The 17523-nt window shown below is 24.0% G+C and overlaps 2 protein-coding genes across 2 annotated transcripts; both read right to left on the bottom strand.

Annotated features, from left to right (window-relative positions):
- Positions 1-2683: 2683 nt before the first annotated feature.
- LOC112597853 lies at positions 2684-12434 on the bottom strand. Its single transcript, XM_025344089.1, is given in 23 exon segments — positions 2684-2755; positions 2757-3007; positions 3085-3193; positions 3263-3357; positions 4078-4231; positions 4233-4309; positions 6377-6505; positions 6565-6817; positions 6875-6964; positions 7031-7199; positions 7415-7537; positions 7607-8097; positions 8184-8297; positions 8380-8560; positions 8698-8762; positions 9543-9616; positions 9984-10170; positions 10239-10442; positions 10532-10815; positions 11524-11761; positions 11842-12045; positions 12101-12265; positions 12336-12434. Coding segments are annotated over 23 exon segments (3828 nt in total).
- An 89-nt stretch (positions 12435-12523) lies between these two features.
- LOC112597769 lies at positions 12524-17384 on the bottom strand. Its single transcript, XM_025343967.1, has 7 exons — positions 17070-17384; positions 16859-17000; positions 16127-16309; positions 15945-16055; positions 15793-15883; positions 12858-13014; positions 12524-12797 (listed from the first exon to the last, which is right to left on the bottom strand). The coding sequence occupies exons 1-7, from the start codon at positions 17256-17258 to the stop codon at positions 12621-12623; spliced, it is 1050 nt and encodes a 349-aa protein (XP_025199752.1). The 5' UTR covers positions 17259-17384; the 3' UTR covers positions 12524-12620.
- Between the last annotated feature and the right edge of the window lie 139 nt (positions 17385-17523).

Below are 17523 nucleotides of genomic sequence, written 5' to 3' on the forward strand. Positions count from 1 at the left end.
TTGGTTTGGTGCGATGTGGTGAACGGTGTGCGGGGTGAAGTAGAACCTTGGAATGAGTAGTGGTATGGAGGTTGACTGAGCGCATGCGCCACCTTAATGTATAGGTATACCATAAAATAATGATATAATGCTGAGATGTGTGATTGTTATTTACTTTTTATGAAAATTGTTAATTTTTCATATCCATGCATGCGCACAGGCAATTAAATATATTGTGATCTCTCAAATACGAGTAACGAAGAAAAAATCAGAGAAGCTACGATGACTGGTAAATTTAACATATCTAGGTATAAATCATATAATAAGAACTTATACCCAAATATATAGGTACACTCGTGTATAATACGTATCATACAATAATGTTGATTGTCAGGTTTCAATATATTATAATAATAATACCAAAGGTGTTAAATGGGCATAATTCATACATGAAAAAATCTATTTACTATTAATGAAGTATTTTTAAACTCACATGAAAATCTTAAGAATTGTTCGTTGCACATTTAGACTGAAATGAATGATTATTTTACATGAAATAGTTTAGAAAAAAAAGTTAGACTCCATAAACACCATGTTAAAATATAGGTACCTTTACTAAAGTAGACTCTTTCTTAAAATTTTACAAATATCTAACTAACTATTTTTGCTGAAAAATTAATTATGATATGAATATTTATACACGTAAATAATTACAAATAATTGTAAGATAATATGTATGTATAAATATATTAAGTTTATTCTTGAAGTCATGTTCAGTCAACTCATCCGGTCGCTTATGCATAAGTGAAAGTATTTCCTTGAATGGAAATATTTATAAAATGTAAACAAATACTAATGCGAAAGTGCACAGTAATATAGTATAACACATATTTTTTTCAAATACTATATATCTATTGAATAGTACTTTTTATGAATTTTATGATATAATATATAAACATTTTAAAGAACTTCAGTTTATAATTTTTCTTATTCGTGTAACGTATAAACATTAGAAAATACTGATATAAATATTTGAAAAAAATATCTCTGAAAATTGTTCATTTTTTAATTACAAAAAAAGTAAAGATATTGAAAATTATTAGGTACCTATGTTTAAATAACCCTATTAATTCGACATAGTTAATTTAGATTTTCCCAATTATTTTGAAATTACTCACAATTTTTTACTTTTGACTTTTCAAAACAACAATTGAACTCAACTTATTACCAGAAACAATTCTTCTCAAAGTTAAAGGTTGAAGCATTTATATTTTGTTTTTTTTAAAAAAAAAAGAAGCAAATTCCATTTGCAATTTGTTTGCTGTACATTAGGTGTCGAGTGAATTACTATTATGAGCATGTTAAAAATATTTTGAATTCAATGATTTATCATTGTATACAGGAAAAACGATTCTCAGTGGAGACGATCTGTCAATGTTGTGGCTATATAGATTTTCAATATAATTTTTTTGAGAATTTAAAAACTTACGAAAAATCTAGTATTAAATTTTAAAGTAATCGAAATTTCTAGAAAAAAACTTAAATAAAATAAAAAAGTTATTTTGTTTATAAATACCTCAAAAATATTTGAAATATTTTGAAAATTTTATCTGAATTTATTTACGATAATAGAAACATTTTGTGAAAAATCAAAGTATATATGGTTATTCGTTTTTAAGTTACACTAAAAAAAATATAATCGATTTGGCCAACATTTTAATTTTAAAAATTGGATTTGCATATAAAACCCTTGTTTTTCCTTATTTAATTTTTTTGTTTTTTCAATTCACAATTTTTTTTTTCACTTATGATCCTACAAAGTACCAAATAAATTTAATTTACCAAAAACCACTCCTATTTTTTAAAATAGAATCATTTGCATTTTTACCGGCCTAAAAAGTGTGAACAGACACACGCACAAAAAACAATACATCATTGTACAATCAATATATTTATCGCTCTACTCAGAATCTAAAAATTATGAAAAACACAAAAAATAAACACTCACTAATAAATATACTTACTCATTCCTCTGCTAATAGAATCTAAAAATTATATTTTTTATTTTCGTACACATAATAATATATTAATATACCTATAATAAATTATGAATACAAATTTTTAATTAAAAACTAGTTTTATTTATTTTTAATTACAATAATTAACTAAAATATTAGTCACATTTCAAAATTTAACAATTTTCAGTAATTATTTGTTATTCATTATACACTCCACGAAAAAATACCAATAAAATTGAAAAATGGCCAAATTAATTAAATATAAAAACTATAAATTAAACCTGCCTATACATATATAAAATGTTTGGCAATTTACAAAATTTATTTACATTAATTTCATGAATGTTTTTTACTATATTATCACCTACGTCGTGATAATATAGGTATAGACACAAATACTTTTTAATTATGCTTAATAATGCTTATGTAACTATAATTAAAAATCTTATAAAACCAATAAATTCTACACTTACTCGTAGAATCTAAAAACATAAATAAAGTTAATGGGCATAATGATGATTTATTCTGAATTATGAAAATAGGTCATTACAATATTTATATTTTGTGTTTATTTTCATTAAAATATATTGAACGTTTGCCAAACAATTTTTATTAAAGTTCTATTTCATAATTATTTATTCTTGTTAATACATAAATATATACTCCTCATACATATTAAAGTGATTTTATATCAAACTATAGTTATTTAACATGCCATATTGATTATCATTGATATTACTGTAAACTTGACCGTTTTTTTTCAATCATTAAAATGTATGACATTCCAGAGCTTAATACATTTTTTAGTACAGTAGCGTCTTCATAAGAGCCACGATTGATGAACATAAATATTGGTATCCAACAGCCCGGTGATCTAACTATTTTGTATTTCATGAATGATATAGGTATATTTACTTTATTGTTAAGAATAAGTTTTTTATCTTGATTTCTCGCGATTTTTTGTCCCAATTTTCGATAATTTCGTTCATTTTTATTTTGAAATTTTACCACTAAAACAATATATTTTTTTAATGTTATTTTGGATAAATTAAATGTTTTTTAAATATTTATTTTTAATAATTCTCACTACTATCCGTGTGATTATAATTTTGCTTGTCGTAATCTAGACCGTTACTTTTTATTCTGACCCTGCTATTGGTGTTTTGTAAAGATACCAAACTATCCATTTCATTAGTCTTAGAATAATTTGATTCACTTTCAAAATCATTTTTCTTGTATTTTTTTGAGTGCTTTTTGTTTATAACTTTGTTTTTTGATTTCTCTGACTGTTTAAATTGCTTAGACCGATTAGACTGAATAAACTGGTAAGAGTCATCCTCCGTGTATCTTTGTGCATCCTCTAAAATTATAAATATATTATGCAATTATAAATTATAAGTAGTCATAACTCGTGATGTTTTAAGTTAATCTTAGCATACACGTCTAAACTAATTAATTATTTAACTTTTAACAAAAAAAAAATGGTACTCATATATGCTTATTAAATTCTTAAGACTAAAAAGTCGCATATTTTTAAATATTTCTTGGGAGATATCTTAATAAAATATCGAAAACCTAGTACTGTGCCTAAACTTTATTTGTTTAGAATCTTTTTAAGTATTCGAGTACTTTTATTTAAATTATTTTTTTTGATATTTTAAAAACATTTTAAATACTTTTTGACAAATATATTTTTAAATACTTTAGAAATACTTTCTTTTTCCTTTTTTTATTCTAATATACAAAATATATTTATCTTTTCATTTTATCGTTTTAATTTAATGTCAAATATTTTTGTATTATACCATTTTAAATTTTGTTTTTAAAATAATATTTTATAATCATGCTAACAATTTATAAGATACCATCAATTAAGTAAATGAAAGAATAGCTAAAATTTATTTTGTTTTAATTTTAATATGTATTCTGAATATTAATTAACACAATCACATTGATGAATAATTTTTAAAATTTAAGCACTTACCAATACAAAATCTAAATTTATGTTTTTACTTGTAATACTGACAGTAGTGTAAACATCTTTTAATTTTTTTACTGTATATTCATATAGTAATAGTACCAATAATAACTCCAATATCCGAATGGCTATAATTCTTCTTGTCGTAATCTAGATTGTTACTACTACTTCTAATACTAATTATAAAGCTGATTTCTGAAGATACTGAATCGTAGAGTTTACTGTTTCTAGAATAGCTTGAACCAACTTTAAATTGTTTTTTTTTTGTATTTTTTTGAGTGAGTTATGTCATTAACTTTCTTTTGTGACTGTTCGGAGTAATTACTTATGTCGTCTAAAATTATAAGTAATATGGTGAAATTATAATAATTGGTCATTACTTTAAATACATCTTAGTATCTAACTACTTATATTATTAAAATTTTGGAAAAAATTGTTAATGTAATTTTCTATCTTAAATAATATTATTGTTCAAATAACTATTATTATAATAGTTATGTATCTCTATCAGTAATTTTAGTTATATTGATTCAGTATGACTTTTGTATGATGCAAAAGCTATTTTTAATGTGTTTCATAAATTTTTAACTCATATATGACCAAATAATAATAATGATGTTCAATATTATATAATATATATTTTATTAATAAAATTTAAAATATCACAGTTTTGGATTAAAAAGTGCTGGATATACTTTAAATAATTTTTTGAATAGTTATATACACAAATTTAAAAGGAAAATGTTTACTCGGAGCGATCAAATGTGAAAAAAAAATGAAATTGGAAAATCAATAGAAGGTTAAGTATATCTAAAAAACAGAATAGGTTTAAATTATTTTTAATGAATAAAATAATATGTGTTAATTATATCATCTATAGATGTTATTGGGTAGGGGTTGATAATCAGATAGAGATAAAATAGAACAGTGGTATGACAGATGCTTCGGAGATATGTTGTGTGTATTTATTTTTTAATTTGTAACATTTGTAAGAAATATAGATGCGATTATTCTAAAAATTACTCTTACGTTCTCAGTTATTAATGAAAACACTCCTTCGTGTGTATGCGCAATCCTGTTTTAAGAAGATTTTAACATACTTAACATACTGATACATATTTTACAAAAAATGATGTACACAACCTAAACTTTACTGTTTTTAAATTGTTTATAAGTTGTAGTAGTTTACAGCTTCTACTATAATAAATATAAATTACTTAAATATTAATTAATAACCCCAATTTACAGTACCTATAATTTTAATTAATAATTTGTATGTCACCTTAGAAATAAAGTAATTTCGTTAACGAACAATATTTATTTATAATAAAATTTGTTAACTGTAGGACGTAGTTATAACAATATTTGAGTGGTTCAATATTTTAATGATTTTGTTCAGTTATAAATGCTTTAAGAACAATCAATAATAATAATTTATTCAAGTAAATAAAACAGCCATATAATATACATGATGAGAAGAAAAATTTCACAGTAGAAAAAAATCTATTTATTTATTTATTGAAGTTAGTATAACTAAGTCAGAAATAGTCTCACCGTTATTTGCAATTTTATTTCATCTATAGCAATAAAATATTTAGTATACCATAGAAACTAAAACTGATATAATTATAAAATACAATTATTATTATTATTATTATTATTATTATAAATAGTATTATTGATTATTAATAATATGCAAATTTTCATTTAATATTATATAATGATAATCTATTATACATATTGTTATTATAATAATGACCTCCCTTCGTAGTCAATGACTAAAAATGGTGTCATCATCAGAACCTCAGTGTATACATATAATTGTATACACATTCACACAGATTCCTATATTATAATATAAATATATTCATTTGTGACTTATAGTGTTATGTTTTAATATAAATAAAAATATGTTATCCACTCGGACCGTACCCATTGACTATTCGCTAGATCCCTACAACAGCACTCTCCCTGCGTACGCCTCTGACGGTGGTCGTATATATGTAACGAGTGGTAAAAAACGAGTTCATGTGTTTGTACTTTGTATGATTAAGTAATAAAAATATTCTTTTAAGTATTTTCAATGTGTTAAGTGTACCTATATTTAATGAGTATCGAATTATAAATATAGTAATATAAAACCTATTTTCCTAATCATTAGTTCAGCAAACAATTAGTAAGCCTTCAGTTGGATTTAAGTAAGTAAATTTATCATATAATTAAAACCTCATATATACATGTGTATTGTGTATACTCGCATATAGGTATACGAGTAAATAAGAGTGCATACCTATAAGTTGTGTAAACATACTAAAAATACGTAGGTACGCGCTCTATTTCGATAATTACATTATTTATTAATATTATCTTGTATTTTGAGTACCAAATTATAGGTAGGTACCTGAAGATGGATTTTCCGATATTTTTGAAAAATTTGATGACCGCGAATGTGTAATTAATAATAACGATTTTGAAGAGAACGATGATACTGAAGACAGAGAAATGTATTCGTTGTTTTCCAAATGTTCACCTATAAAACCATCAATTAATTAGTAATTTAATTCATATAAATTAATAGCTAAATCATACTATTCACTATAGATTTTCCAGTAGAAATAAAATTTGCAGAAGATATGTTTGATATTTTAACATTTTTATTATTATTTAATTCATTTTGAATCTTAATTATATGTTCCTTGCTCATTTGTAATTTACAATTATTTTCTTTATTATGTTGATTTTTACAACTTTCTGAACAAAGCAAAGCAAAATAACAACTTAAACAAGCTTCCATATCCTTAGATTGATGCTTTAAGCATTCATAACAGACCTGACTTTCTTCCTATAAAATTATTTGCAGAAATAGAAAATATTTTTATATTTTAAATTTAAAATCTACTTTAGTAAGAATAATTGAATTTTGAGTTATTGATTGTAAATGTTGTAAACACAATGTGTATGTTTCATTTTTCATCTTCTCTTTTACATCCTGTATATTTAGTTACATTTTAAATTTAATCTTAAATGTAATATAGAGGTATATATAAATACATACAAATTTATCATTTTTTACAGTTCTAAACTTAGATAACGTATTACTCGGCATATTCACAATTTTCGTTCGATGCGTTAAGATGTTATTACCCAAAGTCAGCCAAACTAACATTGCCATTTTCTCATTAACTGATAATAATTGTGTAGTTAAATGTTTTCTATAATCATTTCTAAAAATTATTATTATTATTTATATTTCACAATATTAAACCAATATGATTTATGTTATATATTATACGATTATGCTACATGACATTTTATATGGCAGAATTATAATATATGCTTAATTCTTCGTTCCTAATATTCCTACGCGATTATTCATAATATGGGCACCAACGTAACTAGAAAGGATTTCATGTTTACAAATACTTGAGTAAGTACTTACATTAGTGCAACAGTAGCTCTTTTCGAATAAATTATATCTAAAATTTCTCTACCAGAATTTCTTAATTTTTTCTTTATTTCAGTGGTATTTAAATAGCGTAATGGGTGTGTTTCTTTGTTCAGCCTAATAAATATTATTTTCAAGTCAACTACAATTATATTTTTAAATAATATGTAGAAATATATAGAATACTTTTCTGATTCCGATAAATTGTAATAATATTCACAAATATTGCCTCTGAATTTAATATCAAAAACCTCAACAATCTTTAATGGATTTGAATTTGCTTTTAACAATAAATCCAACAGCTTATTTAGTTTCGTATTTGATAAGTTGAAGTTATACAATGGATTAAGTAATAATGACAATAGAGTACCAAAACCAGAAATGATTTTGTTTACAACTAATCTATTTTTTTCTAAAAACGTTTTGGTTAAATGTAATTTTCCTGTTAACATAGCCAAAACAATTGGCTCAAAACCACAATAAGTATGATTTTTATCCGTAACGTCATAAAGCATAGATGCTATTTCACTTTCTGATTTCTCATCGACAGTAAATTTTTCATCTAATTCGTGTATATTTTCTTTTAAGCAAAAAATGTCCAAAGGTGTCATAGACGCATAATTTTCATTTGCTTTTTTATTCCATGGTAATTTATATCGAAAAATACTAAACATAGGCTGAAAACATATCGGAATAGTACTATAAACTTTAAAATATCTATAAATTTATTAATATAATGCAATAAGTATTTTATAGTAATTACTAATGCTTTTAAATTTGGATTGACACAATGCGTTATTAAGACTTTAATACACTGAACAACGCTATGGTTTGTGGGAATCATAACAGCCATGTGTAATAAATTTAATTTATAGTTCTACAATAAAAAATTATAGTTATCAAATGAATACATTTTTATAATTCTATCGAATATTCGAGTTCAACTATTAAATACCTACCTCGTTAGATATAGTATAAGCTGGAGATCCTCCAGCTTCGAACACAGCTTTTAAAATGTTTGAATTTATAGTCAATAAGGCTAAATGAATTGACATTTTTGGAACGGCGCAAGTTGTTGCTTTAGCACCCATATTAATCAAAAGTAATATTGTGTTTTCTGCTGTGTCTAATAATATTTGTCTAAAATGTTCATTGACATATGTATTACACATTATGTATTTATGTGCTGTTATATTTATAATGATAAACAATTAAATATACACAATATAGATAATAGATATAGGTATAAATATTGACGCTCGTATATTACAATTTACTTTTTTGTAGCTGTTTGAATTGTTGTTGAATTCACATCTTCGACATCATTATCATTTTCTGTAAACTATTATTCAATTTTATATAATTTATAAAGAACTGCAAGGTTTTCATTTCTGAATTGATCTTATGGATTTATTAAAAAAAAAAAAACCCTAATTTAATCTAATATGATGTACCTTGCAAATTATAAATTATTACATAAATACCTATGTAATATTTTCAACATGGGTAAATTTTTTTTTTTAGCATACCGTGTACCTACCAATTACCAACATTACTGCGTATGCCTATATAGTGTAATATATTATGTATCCGATATCGCATAATATATTCATATATGCATATTTATAAACAGGTAATTGTCATCTTCATTCTATATTTCTACACCTAATAAGATTATAATATTATAGCTGTAGGTACCTATTACAATTGATAAATTAGACATGTATTTATGAACTATTATTTACGATGAGAAATTAGTGGTTTATACATTAAACATCTTAGTTTAAGATTATGCACTAAAATAAAATAAATCATTGCTAATTATTAATTGGTTATACCACTTATACCCTTAATAGCACCGCTGTCCAGAAGTCCCGGAGGTTTATATACAAACAGTAAGGACTTAATTTAGGTACTTCTTATGATCAAGTGTTGTCCTAAATAAAAACCACACAGTATTGGAATCCTCGAGAACTCCGAGTATATACTAAATATACTCGTTATATTAACCAGTTTTGTGCCGCATTGACAGGTTTGAAAGCACGGTATTATAGCATTTACAATTTATTGATTTCTATGATTAGATAGTAGGTATTAGTGATATTATAACAATATAATTTACCTTCATATTTTTTAAGTTTTCTGGATGAAAAAAATTTATTTTCTGTATGTTACTTAATGTAATATTTTGATTTTCTAAAATAAAATATGATCAATATCAATTGTGGCATTATATAATTATATACAAAAACGACTGTATCAATACCTAACTAGGTACTGCAGTAATAATGTACCTAGTACCTACTATATGTTAATGTAGAGAGTAGGGACTTATACGAAATTTTAATTTTCAAATAGGTAACTTATTAATTTTAAGTATTTAAATACTATAAAACGTTATATAGTTATATAAGTACATACCATTGTACCTACTAATTATGTATGTGTAATATTAAATTTAAAATAATTGAAGTATTTACAAGTATTGTTAGTTTTAATTAGATCACGGTAAATTATACAATAATCTACCATGATTAGAACTAAATCAATTGATTAAACTTACCTTTTATAATATTAAATTTTAAATTGACATGAGGTATAAAATATTCAGTCCAATGTTCTATATTATTTAATAAACATATGTATCGCATAATAGTTAGGTTTAAAGGAGTAAATCCATCATCATTGTAGCATTCTAAGTCAGCGCCAAGATTAATTAAGCATTCAATAACCTCATGTTGGTCATTGGCCTTAAAATATAAGCAAGTAAGTAGGTACCTATAAATATCAAAAGAAATATTTAAATTAAAAATATTACAGAAGAAATCATAAGACGAGTATTCCCTCGAGAATCGGCTATATCCAAATCAATATCATAGTTTTGAATAATATGTTGTATGTTTTCAGGGTTTAAATCTAGTTTGGTTAAAAACTTTACAGCTTCTAATTCATGACTACGTGAAGGCATGAACCTATCTCGTCTCCCACTCCAAACATCGTCAATATCGTACAGTAATATCTTCTAAAAGTACATGAAAGGTAAACAGAATTCATTGCCTATTTTACTTTTAATTTATTTTTTATTGTTAACATCTTAAAATAAGCGTTTACTTCACCGAATTGCTGTTGATAAGCATGTGCCAATATCATTTTGTCTAAAGTGTTGTTATTATAAGCCAACATTTTGATAAAATGATGATCGTTACTTATTATTTCGTGAGGATTGTTTTCATTTTTTTTTTCGTTTGATTTTAAATGTTTGGATTGAATATTGTCGTTTGTATTACTAATCATAGACCACGAGTTATTATTCAAAATTTCATATTGTTCGTCAATGCTCATGCTACAGTTCGATAAAAATTCATCATTTGACTGTAATGTTTCTTTGTTATTTTCTATGAACGTAATAAAAAATATACACATTTAGTAACCTAATAAAATATAGCTGGATTATCATCTGTCTCGGTTTTAACTTAAAGCAGAATTCAAAATTATTTACTCCTAAGTGTAGAACAGAATTTGAAAAAAGAAATCCCGTCAGTGCGCTGGAATTATAAAATCATGATGGCAATAGAATTGAATATAGGTGTTATTTAAAATCTTTAAATTTAGTAAAAAAGTGATAAATTAAAAAATTACTTTATCAGTTTAGATAATATTATAGTTAGGTATAGGTACTAGGATTTTATTAAATTTTCATTCTATAATCCTAAAATATTTGAATATTATATAATTTCATGATAAATTTAAAATCACTGAATCAAATGTGATCGATTTAAAAATGTAGTGTTTAGTTTAAGTAGATACCTACCTATTAAAAGAACCCTTATCAGTTATCTCCACATTCCACACGTCTAGTTTCGAGAGACAATCATTTATGTATCAATACTATATTTTTAAAATACGAATATTTGTGTATTATCTACATTTATGTAGGTATACTATTTAATTTTTCAATTAAAAAAATAAATAATAAAATATAACAATAATAATTTAGGTAAAAAACAGTGGTTTTTTAGATTTTATAATTATAATAAATATCTCCTATTGGTCTTAATTTAAATACGTATTTAATTTCTAATTACATAGATATAGCCACCTACTATTCACTAAATAGTTCTTTTGTATCAAATTGACTAAATCATAGCCACATATGAATCGATTATTTTTCTTTATCTGCATATTATTCTCGGATAATACGGTCTTAAAAGTAAATTCTGTACCAAATTGTATGGAATCAAAAAATAAGCTGCTAAAATGTCTGATGTATTCAGGACACGAATAATTAGTATTAAGATATTTTTCGTTGTTATCACGTACATTGATAATTGAATGAGGTGGCTAAAAAATGAATTAAATATTTAATAACTTAGATTCTTTAAAAATATGACATCATAAATATCTAGTTAATTTTAACTTACTCGGGTAAGATCAATGAGGTGTCTGAATTGAAGTAATTTTATTTTTGAAGAAACATTTGGTAAAATATATGATGGAACCAAATGTGTTGTCAAATTATAATTCAAACGAAAAATGTGAGTCCCTATCCAAAAACCTACTTCTTGGAATTGATTAGGATACGTCAACACACCAGGTCCAAAACGCATGTTATCTTTAAATAGCCCCTATAATTCATCTTGAATAAATTATTTAAGTTGACAACATTTATTTGTTAGGTACTTCAAAAATCAAACCATTTCCATAAATCATACGACCATAACCATGTATTTGATTTACATAAAAATACCCTTCATAAATTTGCTTTTCATTTTCTTGTACCCATATTATTAATCCTAAGCCATGATAACAACCTCTTACAATGGGACCTTTATAAATTTGAGTCAACTGAAGAAAAATTAATTATTATAAAATTATTTTACTAAAATATTTTAAGCAAAATGACATTAATTCTTACTTCTTCATGCTTAATGACATGTTTAGTGTTAGGGTTAGTATTCCTTAACCCAAATAAGTCAAATGTAGGAGTAAAAATAGATTTTTCTTTTATGTTCATTACAAAAAAATTAAGAATTATAGAAAACAAATACTGTATTTATTTTTATAAATAATTAAATAAATAAGTTCAAACATAATTTAGTAGACTCTGGTTACCATTGATATAAAATTAATATTTACAATCAGTATAAATAAATATAAAATTAAAAAAATAATTTTTTCCAAGAATGACAACAGTATAAGTCTATAATTCTTCTCTCCGTTTATTTATTTTGTCTTCTAATATTTTATGTAACTTTTGCACATTTCTACTCTCTTTTTTAATTTTTTTTTCAATATCATTATGTTCATTTCCAGCTGCTAGATCCACATTCAAATGTCGAAGTTTTAATAATCGTCGCTCATACTCTTTTAATTCATCCTAAAAACTTTTAATATAAATAAATTGTTCAATGTGAAATTTAAACTAATTATTTCTTACATGCAGAAGTTGCAGTTCATCTTTATTAAAATTTGTTTCACGAGCTTTAATCCAGATTTCTTGTACTTTAGGTTCCACAAACTCTTCACTATTAGGACCAGTAAGCGATAGCCGATGAAGACGATCAAAACTATCTTTTATATCATGTATTCGATTCCTAAATAATATAAGTAGAAAAGATTAAAATATACAGACATAAGTTTTAAACAGCAAAATAACAAATTTATTGTTTATATTATAATGGAACAAACTTGAAAGCAAAAAAGTGTATTGTGTATATGTAAACAAACTGATATTAAACTAAGTTAATAATACTCTGTCTTTGAGTAAATATGTAAATATTTATATATGTTACATACAAAGTCCGGAATTGTACATTTTGCAATTTGTACAGTGATTTTTGTACACATTGTGAAGTGTACAATGTTGCTGTACAAAGTAACTAGATTGTATAAGTTGCGTTATACAATTCGCGATGTGTACAATAATCACTGTACAAATTCCGAAGTGTACAATTGTTGTACAAATCACAAAATTTAAAAACATATTCTAAAAATTACAATATAATAACTGTTATGTTTTAAAAGTATTTTCTTAATAAATATTACATATTATTACTTATTTTTGTGATTTGTTCAATGATTGTAGTATATTAATATGTAAAGACCTGGTATATATATTTTTATATAGTATACTAATAAATAATAATATGTAATATTAAAAAAATACTTTTAAAACATAACAGTTATTATATTGTAATTTTTAGAATATGTTTTTAAATTTTGTGATTTGTACAACAATTGTACACTTCGGAATTTGTACAGTGATTATTGTACACATCACGAATTGTATAACGCAACTTGTACAATCTAGTTACTTTGTACAGCAAAATTATACACTTCACAATGTGTACAAAAATCACTGTACAAATTGCGAAATGTACAATTCCGAACTTTGTATAATAACATATCTTATATATATATATATTTAAATACAAATATATTTAGTAACTTTTTTTATTCCACAGCTAAACAATGTCTGTCTCACAGAAGAAAATTACTATTTTACTAATGTAGATTGAGTTATAAACCAGTACCGTGCTGAATATGGTGGGAGTAATAGGTGTGAGGATGTGCAAAAATATCTGATTTTCATCAAGACAAGGTACCTTTCTTTCATAAGATAGACTATAGTATTTAAATTTATATCATTACCATGGAAAAATAAACAATAATATGTAGACTTTAACAATTATCAAATACAAATAAAACTTCAGAAAATGAGACTAAATCAAATTATACATTAAACTGCCAAAAAATAATGTTTTCACTACTGAAAAGCAACAGCCAATATTGATATTGTAAAAAATCATATCCATAGACATAAAGATTTGTTCATTTAAACTAGTACAAAAAAAAACACTGAGTTTTTTACATAATATCATTAGTATTGTTCATTAGTCTTTACCCTGATATGGGATAATTTTACTATGGTTCTGATCAATTATGGTTTTTAATAAATTGTCTCTTATATAAACCAAAATTTTTGTAGATTTAGCAAACCTGAAAAAATTTACCTGCTATCCATTAAACATTAAAAAGGTAGTTCATAGTTTTTATTATTACTGTCTGTGTTATTGGCTTATAAATAGATACTAGGTAAGACATATTATATTTTTTTTCTCATTCTTAATACATATACCGTGTGTCCATGGAAACAAAGTCCACTTTATAATTCAGTACACTGTATATATTTTTTAATTCTGTTTGGAGGACATTAAACTAGACTATTGGATCAAACATTTCTTTGATTCACTATTTTTTAACATATTTATTCCAAACATACGCAACACAACTTTATTTTTTATTAATTGTAACCCCTATTTTTGAATTGATCGATTTTTTTTTTTCAAGCTTTTTTGATGTATTAACTTGTATTTTAAAATCAAAATTAATAGAATGAGAAATGTAATAAAAATAAAATATTGTTAAAAATTAATTTTTGAGTATTTTTTTTCTTAATTGTACAAATTGAACAATTTGTTGAATAATTTATATTTGTTATTTCTGTAAGTAAATGTTATGTAAATTTTATTATTTTTCCAATGAAAAAAATAATTATTTTAAAACGTTCTCTGATAGTAAGAATCATATTTTTAATTATATTTCATCAATAGCATAATAATAAAATAAAATAGTTAATAACTCATAAATTTTAAATAAATTATAATTTTAATTATAAAGTTAAGAAGAAAAATAAGTATAGTTAGACAAAATTTGCTCAGAAATTCATATTTAATAATGTTTTATTTTTATCATATTTCTCTTCTGTCAATTTTAATTTTTGATTCATCAAATTGGCTAGAAATCGATCAATCTAAAAATGTATAGTAAAACCTCAATTATACCTAACCCTCTGTTATCCGAACCTTATTTCGTTTAAATTTATGTAACCGAACTTCAATACTCAATACGTAAAATATCACAGCTTACACGCCCAATCGCACTTTTTTTTCAGTACATAATTATATGTTTATCTTAACAACGTTCACCTGCGGCTAGCTTATCATTAAATATTGTATACTGGACATCTATATTATTTTTGTATTATATATATATATATAATCAGTTCGTCAAAACTTTTTTTTAATTTCTATTATTCAAATTCAGTGTGGTCTCAATTAGTTTGGATAATCGAGGTTCTACTGTACTTAAAATAGAGGTTACCGTTAAAAAATAAATAAAGTTAGGTCGTGTATGCGCAGAATCTGTAAGTTAAGAAAATTGTAAATCAAAAGAATTTATAGTCTAATAGTCTAGTTTAATGTCCCACTAACAGATAGAAAAATATATAGTGTACTGAGTTATTAAGTGGACCCTGTTACCATGGTCACACAGTATATGAATAAAGAAAATTAATAAATATATTTATTTACTGTAGTTTTCTTTGCTTATGACTGAAGTCAGTATAACCCTGAGATTCATGTAATGAATTCAAATTGTCTTTTAATCCTTCTTTAGAAATTGCTAAAAAAAAATAGTATAAATATTAATAAAAATGATTTGTTATAAGTTTATAAATATTTACTTATAGGTATATCATTTTGCATGTGTTCAATTTCATTTGTTAATGAATAAAATTCATCAATTTTTTTTTGGTGGCTTAAAAATTCATCTTTCAATGCTATTAGTTCAATATCTAAAAATCAATGGGAAAAAATTGTACTATTTTAATATTTTTAGTTAAAATTTAGTAATTAATAATATTACTTGTAAAACCAGATTGTTTGGCTTGGTCCCATAGTTGATTTAATCGTTTGTCATGCAATAAATATTTATCAACAACTTTGGACGAATCTCCAGAAACATGATCTTGTGTTTCAAAATTTGTTTGATTAATTTGAGGTTCATTCTCATCAAAATGATAGCTTAATTTATATCTATCCAATATACCTTTAAAATATTGAATAGTAATAAAATCAAATTATATTTTATACATTTTTACAATCATAATGGTTAATAAAGAATATAAAACAAAAAAAAAAATTAGTATCAAATTCATTAATCCTTTTAGTTTATGGGTAGTTCAATCAATAAAAAACAAACTTTAAAATATAATGTTTTTAAAGTAGTTAAATCTTTACATTTTTTAATACTAAATTTTGAGTTTTTTTTTTGTTATCATAAATTAAATAATTATAGTATAATTATTTACAAATTTAGTTTATTTTTCCTTTAATATTTCAGAATAATACTTTTTTAAAACCTTAATTAAGTAGAAATATTTTTTTTAATATTAAATAATGTCATTACTCATTACTAATATAAAAACTTATTATAGTATATTTGTTAATCAGGTCATTAATCTTGATCAATAGATTCAAGTCTCTATAGTAATACGAAACCTTAAATAATCTTAAAACATTAATTATATTTTAAGAATTGAGACCCAGTCAAACTTAGTTTGTGAAAAGTTAAAACATAACAAACATGTCACTTTACCTAAAAGCTTTTTTCGGACAATAGATTCCATTTCTCCATCCTTATCTAAGTTCTTGGTTTTATACATCTTAAGTTCCCGTTCGTCTTCATCATGAATCCGCAATTCTGATAGCAATGATCTCAATTCTGGTTCTGAACATCTCTATAAATTTTTAATATGTTAATTGAATTTTGAAATATATATCAAACAAATAGTCACCATTAAAGTTACCTGTTTGGCTTTGCTCCAAACTAAATTAAGTTTATTAATTTTGAATGGTTTATTAAGGTGCCGAACATTAAATTCTGGTTCATTGTTTAAAGAAATTTTTTTTTTCAAAGTTTCATTTTCGTTCGAACGAGAATATGCACTTACATAATAACACAGTAATAGAACAATTAAGATTTTTTTTTTTCCCATGGTTTCTATTATACAATAGCAGTTACATGAAATACTTAATCACTGTCAAAATTAGTGATATAGAAAACTGTAATAGCTTAAAAATGTATTAAATTAAAATTGTGTCAGATCTATAGATTACAGAAAAAATTTTAAATTATTATTAAAATATATGGTGTTAATGGTATTATTATCCTTTATCAGAATATAATTTTATGTTCATGGCCAAAGTTAGTTAATTTACACACCAACTTGTGGATACGAATTAATAATTACATCGATTTGA

This window comes from Melanaphis sacchari, unplaced genomic scaffold (assembly GCF_002803265.2).
Source record: "Melanaphis sacchari strain LSU unplaced genomic scaffold, SCAv2.0 Contig43_pilon_pilon, whole genome shotgun sequence".
In the NCBI taxonomy this organism is placed as follows: Eukaryota; Metazoa; Arthropoda; class Insecta; order Hemiptera; family Aphididae; genus Melanaphis; species Melanaphis sacchari.